The 8,879-nt window shown below is 49.0% G+C and overlaps 1 protein-coding gene across 2 annotated transcripts; it reads left to right on the forward strand.

The window, feature by feature from the left end:
- Positions 1-331: 331 nt before the first annotated feature.
- Positions 332-8,417, forward strand: bub1ba (BUB1 mitotic checkpoint serine/threonine kinase Ba). Of its 2 annotated transcripts, none has more exons than XM_068708323.1 (13): positions 332-403; positions 995-1,031; positions 1,711-1,892; positions 5,214-5,287; positions 5,893-5,975; positions 6,080-6,321; positions 6,400-6,528; positions 6,610-6,704; positions 6,775-6,927; positions 7,102-7,235; positions 7,341-7,494; positions 7,584-7,699; positions 7,865-8,417. In XM_068708323.1, exons 2-13 carry the CDS (start codon positions 1,009-1,011, stop codon positions 7,980-7,982), a joined length of 1,503 nt encoding a protein of 500 aa, XP_068564424.1. In that variant the 5' UTR covers positions 332-403; positions 995-1,008; the 3' UTR covers positions 7,983-8,417. The 2 variants fall into 2 exon arrangements, with proteins under 2 accessions (XP_068564424.1, XP_068564425.1); XM_068708324.1 differs by having other exon boundaries at positions 6,086-6,321.
- The last annotated feature ends 462 nt before the right edge of the window (positions 8,418-8,879 follow it).

Below are 8,879 nucleotides of genomic sequence, written 5' to 3' on the forward strand. Positions count from 1 at the left end.
AAACGTGAATTGTAATAAAACATTAAAGTAAATATTTGGTTCAGTTTTTTGTGCTTTTGTTTACAGGTATTTTTAAGGGATTAACTGAAGTATATTTGTTCTGTTGAATAAATCAATATATATTTTAAAATGTATTTATTCATATTACGTTCAGAGTGTATCTGATATAATTATTTATTAATGTATTATAAATGATATGATGTCTGTATTTATAAACACCGTCAGTGTGCAGTACTCCTTCCAAACAGCAGGGAGCACTAATACAACATGCAACCCAGAACGGAAATGACGTAAGAAGCTTTATCGTCAAATCGTCCAATCAGAGCTGCCGCAGGAAGTTAAAACACGACTTTGACAGCGGGTTGATTTGAATATTGTTTCTGGAACATTGTTGAACTTTAAGGTAAGAAACGATCTTTTTTAACGGATTAAATCACGTAGATATCAGCTGCTGTGTCCTGAAACGTCTTCAGCTGAAGATCAAAGTCGGTGTCGAAGTTTTAGCGAACGTAAGTGACGTCACCGGTCGCGTTCGAAACGTTCACTGACGGCTTCACCAAACAAACAACAAATATCTCACGTTACAGAAGAAATGTGTTCTTCAATCCGGCTCACATCCCATAATAGTTTAACTCTTTATTAGAGAAAGACTGTGAACAGTAAAACAGACATATAAAAACATATATTATATATATTCTAATTATATATATATATATATATATATATATATATATTTATAATGATATTATAAATATATATATATTATATAATTATAATTAAATAGTATATATGATATATACTTTATATATATTATATATATATATATAATTATATATATTTATAATATATATATATATATTATATAATATATATATATATATTATATAATATATCCTAGTTAATGTGCTTCTGAAGTCAAAGATGAGTAATCTGAGGAGGTTTTGAATCATGTGATCAATGATGATTGAATGCTGTGTTCTGATTGGTCCATCAGGTCCAGGTGCAGTCATGACTGAGGATCTGCTGACTCAGTGAGTGCTACAGAAGCTCAGAGAGGACAAGTTTAGTTTTAGTCACAAACGTTTACATTACATTACATTACATTACATTACAGTCATTTAGCAGACGCTTTTATCCAAAGCGACTTACAATAAGTGCATCAACATTGGTAATCAAAAGAACTACTAGTCACCAGAAGTCATAAGTACATTTCCTTTTCCAAACAAGCATCTAAGAGCCTGAAGCAGAGCATAACTCAGAGCCAAAGTACAGAAACAAGAGAAACAGTTAGTGCTATAAGTAATATGAATACAATAAGTGCAACAAGCTAGTATGAAAACAATAAGCGCTGAATGGAAGGCTCAGGGTAGCACTTCCTGAAGAGGTGGGTCTTCAGCCTGATGAAAGATGGGCAGCGACTCCGCTGTCCTGACGTCAGTGGGAAGTTCATTCCACCACTGTGGGGCCAGGACAGAAAACAGCCGTGACCGGGTCGATCGGCCGCCAGGACCTCTGAGCGACGGGGCGACCGATCGCCCCGAGGCAGCAGAGAGAAGTGGTCGGGCGGGGGTGTAGGACTTGACCGTGGCCTGGAGATAGGAAGGAGCTGTTCCTTTCACTGCCCTGTAGGCCAGCACCAGAGTCTTAAACTGGATGAGCTCTTACAGGTAGTTTATTTTGATCCTGCACGCGTCTCTCTATTGGCTGCAGGTCGGCCTACCACAGCGAGTCATCCTCACACCTGGACGGAGGGGCGGGGCTTCAGAAGCAGGGCGAGGCCAATCAGGTGAGCGCGTACTGTAAAGAGCTGCTGATGAGAGGAGGAAGAGAGTTCAGCTTTGAAGAGATGAGAGCCGAAAGATTCAACCAACGACAACAACAGCAGCTGGACGGTGAGTTCACTGACCTCAGAACAGACTGTGACGGTGAGTTCACTGACCTCAGAACAGACTGTGACGGTGAGTTCACCGACCTCAGGACAGACTGTGACGGTGAGTTCACTGACCTCAGGACAGACTGTGATGCGTTCACTGACATCAGGACAGTCTGTGACGGTGAGTTCACTGACCTCAGAACAGTCTGTGACGGTGAGTTCACTGACCTCTGGACAGACTGTGACGGTGAGTTCACTGATCTCAGGACAGACTGTGACGGTGAGTTCACTGACATCAGGACAGTCTGTGACGGTGAGTTCACCGACCTCAGGACAGTCTGTGACGGTGAGTTCACTGACCTCAAGACAGTCTGTGATATGTTCACTGACATCAGGACAGTCTGTGACGGTGAGTTCACTGACCTCAGGACAGTCTGTGATCTCATCTCATCTCATCTTCGTCCGCTTATCCGGGATCGGGTCGCGGGGGCAACAGCTCCAGCAGGGGACCCCAAACTTCCCTTTCCCGGGCCACATCAGCCAGCTCTGACTGGGGGATCCCGAGGCGCTCCCAGGCCAGTTTGGAGATATAGTCCCTCCACCTGGTCCCGGGCCTCCCTCGGGGTCTACTCCCAGCCGGTCGTGCCTGGAACACCTCCCTAGGGAGGCGCCCGGGTGGCATCCTCACCAGATGCCCGAACCACCTCAACTGGCTCCGTTCCACGCAAAGAAGCAGCGGCTCTACTCCGAGTCCCTCACGGATGACCGAACTTCTCACCCTATCTCTAAGGGAGATGCCAGCCACCCTCCTGAGGAAACCCATTTCGGCCGCTTGTACCCGCGATCTAATTCTTTCGGTCATGACCCAGTCCACATGACCGTAGGTGAGGGTAGGAACGAAGATTGCCCGGTAGATAGAGAGCTTTGCCTTGCGGCTCAGCTCTCTTTTCGTCACAACGGTGCGGTAGAGCGACTGCAACACCGCCCCAGCTGCTCTGATTCTCCGGCCAATCTCACGTTCCATTGTTCCCTCACTCGCGAACAAGATCCCGAGGTACTTGAACTCCTTCACTTGGAGTAAGGACTCATTCCCTACACGGAGTGGGCAATCCACCGGTTTCCTGCTGAGAACCACGGCCTCAGATTTAGAGGTGCTGATCCTCATCCCAACCGCTTCACACTCGGCTGCGAACCGATCCAGTGAGTGCTGGAGGTCACAGCCCGATGAAGACATCAGGACCACATCATCTGCAAACAGCAGCGATGCAATCCTCAGCCCACCGAACTGTAAACACTCCTCCCCACGACTACGCCTCCATATCCTGTCCATGAATACCACAAACAGGATTGGTGACAAAGCGCAGCCCTGGCGGAGGCCAACCCTCACCGGAAATGAGTCCGACTTACTACCGAGTAGGAGTAAGTCAGTCTGTGATGCGTTCACAATATCAGGACAGTCTGTGATGCGTTCACTGACATCAGGACAATCTGTGACGGTGAGTTCACTGACCTCAGGACAGACTGTGATGCGTTCACTGACATCAGGACAGTCTGTGACGGTGAGTTCACTGACCTCAGAACAGTCTGTGACGGTGAGTTCACTGACCTCAGGACAGACTGTGACGGTGAGTTCACTGATCTCAGGACAGACTGTGACGGTGAGTTCACTGACATCAGGACAGACTGTGACGGTGAGTTCACTGACCTCAGGACAGTCTGTGACGGTGAGTTCACTGACATCAGGACAGTCTGTGACGGTGAGTTCACCGACCTCAGGACAGTCTGTGACGGTGAGTTCACTGACCTCAAGACAGTCTGTGATATGTTCACTGACATCAGGACAGTCTGTGACGGTGAGTTCACTGACCTCAGGACAGTCTGTGATCTCATCTCATCTCATCTTCGTCCGCTTATCCGGGATCGGGTCGCGGGGGCAACAGCTCCAGCAGGGGACCCCAAACTTCCCTTTCCCGGGCCACATCAGCCAGCTCTGACTGGGGGATCCCGAGGCGCTCCCAGGCCAGTTTGGAGATATAGTCCCTCCACCTGGTCCCGGGCCTCCCTCGGGGTCTACTCCCAGCCGGTCGTGCCTGGAACACCTCCCTAGGGAGGCGCCCGGGTGGCATCCTCACCAGATGCCCGAACCACCTCAACTGGCTCCGTTCCACGCAAAGAAGCAGCGGCTCTACTCCGAGTCCCTCACGGATGACCGAACTTCTCACCCTATCTCTAAGGGAGATGCCAGCCACCCTCCTGAGGAAACCCATTTCGGCCGCTTGTACCCGCGATCTAATTCTTTCGGTCATGACCCAGTCCACATGACCGTAGGTGAGGGTAGGAACGAAGATTGCCCGGTAGATAGAGAGCTTTGCCTTGCGGCTCAGCTCTCTTTTCGTCACAACGGTGCGGTAGAGCGACTGCAACACCGCCCCAGCTGCTCTGATTCTCCGGCCAATCTCACGTTCCATTGTTCCCTCACTCGCGAACAAGATCCCGAGGTACTTGAACTCCTTCACTTGGAGTAAGGACTCATTCCCTACACGGAGTGGGCAATCCACCGGTTTCCTGCTGAGAACCACGGCCTCAGATTTAGAGGTGCTGATCCTCATCCCAACCGCTTCACACTCGGCTGCGAACCGATCCAGTGAGTGCTGGAGGTCACAGCCCGATAAAGACATCAGGACCACATCATCTGCAAACAGCAGCGATGCAATCCTCAGCCCACCGAACTGTAAACACTCCTCCCCACGACTACGCCTCCATATCCTGTCCATGAATACCACAAACAGGATTGGTGACAAAGCGCAGCCCTGGCGGAGGCCAACCCTCACCGGAAATGAGTCCGACTTACTACCGAGTAGGAGTAAGTCAGTCTGTGATGCGTTCACAATATCAGGACAGTCTGTGATGCGTTCACTGACATCAGGACAATCTGTGACGGTGAGTTCACTGACCTCAGGACAGTCTGTGACGGTGAGTTCACTGACCTCAGGACAGATTGTGATGCGTTCACTGACCTCAGGACAGTCTGTGACGGTGAGTTCACTGACCTCAGGACAGTCTGTGATGCGTTCACAATATCAGGACAGTCTGTGATGCGTTCACTGACATCAGGACAATCTGTGACGGTGAGTTCACTGACCTCAGGACGGTCTGTGACGGTGAGTTCACTGACCTCAGGACAGATTGTGATACGTTCACTGACCTCAGGACAGTCTGTGACGGTGAGTTCACCGACCTCAGGACAAACTGACGCGTTCACTGACCTCAGGACAGTCTGTGATGCGTTCATTGACCTCAGGACAGGAGATATTTTGAGTGTTTGATTTGTTTCCTTCAGAGAAGCTGAGACTCTTGAAGGAGACGATGGATCATCTGAGTCAAGAGCTGGAGGACAAGAAGAGACTACTGCAGGTACACTGGTACTACTACTGATACTAGTAGTACTAGTACTGCTACAACTACTTCTGATACAACTAGTATTAATACTACTACTTCTACTGATACTACTACTAGTGATACTACTACTTCTGATACTGCTAGAACTAGTACTACTGATACTAGTACTACTGATACTACTACTACTACTGATACTACTAGTACTACTGATACTACCTGGCCTCGGTGATGTAGAGGTGGTTATGTAGCGGTGCACAGAATGACGTCACCTAGTGGCTAAACATGAACTCTTCCTCCTCATAAACACAGTCTTCAATTACCTTACACCCAATGTTTGTACTCACTGAACTATACCTGACTTCTTGTCCCACATGTACAGGTGAGTGTACAGGTGAGTGTACAGGTGAGTGTACAGGTGAGGTACAGGTGAGGTACAGGTGAGTGTACAGGTGAGGTTACAGGTGAGGTACAGGTGAGTGTACAGGTGAGGTACAGGTGAGTGTACAGGTGAGGTACAGGTGTAACCATGGTTACAGCCTGAAAGCTTCAACCAGAGACATCCAGGTGATTAAACTGACCAGGTGCATCAGGTGATGTCAAACCTGTCGATGTCTCTTCAGATCAGGGACTCTGCTGAACCTCCTGCTGCCTCCTTCCTCCAGATATATGACGAGTCACAGTCTGCTGCTGCACGGCCTGCTGGGTAATAAACGCACAGCTGATGACACGGTGTGAGTCAGCTGATTACCTGTTGATCATCGGCCGATTACCTGTTGAAGTAAATTAAGGAAAAGACCTGTTGTTCAGAAACAGTGAAACATCTCACAAAGATCTGCTGGTGGAGTCCTGCACCGCCAATGTCTCCCAGAATCCAGGGTCTAAAACCAGAGACAAGCTAAGTCCCATACAGGAGACCAGTGTGGGGGCCAACTCTGGACTCTGTAGTCCACTGCAGGAGGACCAGGAGGAGATGGAAGACCAGAAGGTCTATGAGGCCCAGGAGGTCCAGGAGGAGATGGAGGTTGAGGAGGACCAGGTCCCATCATCCGGTAAGTAGTCTTCCTTTCCCCTCAGACGTCTCTGTGGTTCATCACATGATGAGGCTCTGTTTTCTATTTCACTTCCAGCTGTGGATCCATGTGACCCAGATGTGCGGCGGCGGCTGCTGGACCAATGTGATGTCACTTCCTCTCCAGACTTGCGCTCAGAGTCCCGCCCACTTCCTGCTGTGGAGGAGCGCAGCTGTCTGCAGCTAGGTAGCACCTGAGATCCAGTCCAGTGACCGGTTTGGATCTGGTTCTGTTCTGGTTTCATCCAGTGTGTGTTGTGTCCACCAGGGGGCGACGTGATCCACATCTTCTCCAGAGTCCTGGAGGGACCTGGTTTCTCCGTCTTTAAAGGAGCGACAGAGGACGGCTACGTGGTCCTCAAGGTAGGGTCCGAATCCTACAGGTGACCCCCGGGTCTGGTCTTCATGGTGACGGATTGTTTACCTGCTGCAGGTGGACGGCTCCTCGGTTCCCTGGGACTTCCATCAGTCTCTGCGCCTGAAGAAGAACTCGTCCACCGCTGACAGTCTTCCTCTGATCAGCTGTTTCCTGTTCCTGGACGGCTGCATCACCGTCTACACCAGTCCACCAGGTCACATGTTCACCGTGAGTCACTTCCTGTTCAAGAGTGTTACTGAGGACACACACCTGTCTCCACACGGACACTGTGGGGACACACTGTGGGGACACACTGTGGTGAGAGGAAAGCAATAAGTGTGTGTGTGTGTGTGTGTGTGTGTGTGTGTGTGTGTGTGTGTGTGTGTGTGTGTGTGTGTGTAGGAGCTCACAGAGTGTGTTGCCAGTGACTCAGTCGGTTATAAAGTCGTCGGTCTGCTGCAGCTGGTGTCTCGGCTTCAGTCCTGCAGGCTGCTGCATGCAGCGCTGCGGCCTCATATCCTCACCTGTTCTCACAGGTAGGTCAGCACACCTGGAGTGAGAGAGAACCACTACAGATGAGAGCTTTATTGATCCCACACCATCAAATAAAACAAGTGTTGTGATTCTTGTGGTTCCCTCAGAGGTTTCCTGATTCCTGACTCGGTGTTCCCGGTGGACTGGTCGTCTTCGTTGGACCTGGACCTCCGGCGGGACGTCACGTCGGTCCAGCAGGTCCCATCGGCTCAGACCTACATCAGTCTGGGTCTCCTGGAGCCAACCGCCCCCCCACAGCTGGTATCACTGCAACACATCCGTCCACTGTGTTTGGGCTCCTTCACTGGGATTGGTGGTTACTGACTCCTCCCCTTGTCTCTACCTGTCAGGTGGACCTGGTGGGACTGGCCGAAACCGTCCACCTCCTGCTGACCAACAGCAAGATGGTCCCGGTGAAAGAAGGTGGTGTCTGGAGAGCAGAGCAGTTCAGTGGAGGCGAACCCTGGTACTGACAGTTAGACCTGGATTATTATGAGTTAAACCTGGTTTATTTTAACATGTTAAACCTGAATTGTTTCACCAGTTAAACCTGGTTTGTTTCACCAGTTAAACCTGGTTTGTTTCACCAGTTAAACCTGGTTTGTTTTAACCGACCCTTCTGTCTCTGCAGCGACGTGTTCTCCAGGATGTGGAGGAGTTTCTTCTGCTCGCTGCTGAACGTCGGCGGTCGCTCGTCGTTGTCCGTCCTGTCGGAGCTGAAGGATCAACTGTCGACTCTTTACTACTGAAACCTGTTTATCTGTTTATTCTGCTCTTTGTATTGATGTATCAATAAATAAATGAATTAAAGGTTTGAGAGGATTCTTCTCAGTCTAACTGTTGATTAACGAGCAGAATTCATATTAATTGGCTGTAATGAATTTAATTATCTCTTGAAACAATAAGAAGTCGTGTGTGAGTTTGAACATTAAAGTCAAGTTCAAAAGCTTTAATATTAAAGAAGAAAAGGTTTGATTGCAGCTGTGACCAGCAGGCGGCGCTCTGTAACCTTTACGTCGTAATTAAAAGGATCTCTAGTCCGGATCCTCACTGAGAGAAACGTGGAGTAGAGAACTGAAAGAGGTGCAATGAATCATGGGAAGTGTGAGTCACTACATTTAGGATGTGACGGAGTGAATTAAAGTTGTTACCATAGAAACAGTAATGTTTACATGTTAAACCTGGTTTAGGGTTCATATTTAAATAAATATATTTTAAACCTGCTTCACGTGTCGTACCTGGTGTGTTTGACTTAAAGTCTGGTTGATCTTCTAAACTGAAGTGAAGTCATCTCCTCCTTCCTCTGCCTGAGGGGAGAATGAGACAGACAGACAGAGACAGACAGACAGGCTTCAGAGAGACAGACAGAGAGACAGGCTGCAGAGAGACAGACAGACAGACAGACAGGCTGCAGAGAGACAGACAGACAGACAGAGAGAGAGAGAGACAGACAGACAGGCTGCAGAGAGACAGACAAACAGAGAGAGAGAGAGAGAGAGAGAGAGAGAGACAGACAGACAGACAGACAAACAGACAGACAGGCTGTAGAGAGACAGACAGACAGACAGAGAGAGAGCGACAGCCAGACAGACAGGCTGCAGAGAGACAGAGAGACAGACAGACAGGCTGTTTATCAGATTTAATGT

This window comes from Cebidichthys violaceus, unplaced genomic scaffold (assembly GCF_023349555.1).
Source record: "Cebidichthys violaceus isolate CVI_PGR_0920_01 unplaced genomic scaffold, fCebVio1.0.p SCAF_14, whole genome shotgun sequence".
In the NCBI taxonomy this organism is placed as follows: Eukaryota; Metazoa; Chordata; class Actinopteri; order Perciformes; family Stichaeidae; genus Cebidichthys; species Cebidichthys violaceus.

Bases quoted from the DNA above. Each gene is read 5' to 3' on its own strand.
- bub1ba (XM_068708323.1), top strand. From the start codon at position 1,009: ATGACTGAGGATCTGCTGACTCA. The intron at 6,322-6,399 runs GTAAGTAGTCTT...TTTCACTTCCAG, and splicing joins GGACCAGGTCCCATCATCCG to CTGTGGATCCATGTGACCCA. The intron at 7,700-7,864 runs GTACTGACAGTT...CTGTCTCTGCAG, and splicing joins TTCAGTGGAGGCGAACCCTG to CGACGTGTTCTCCAGGATGT.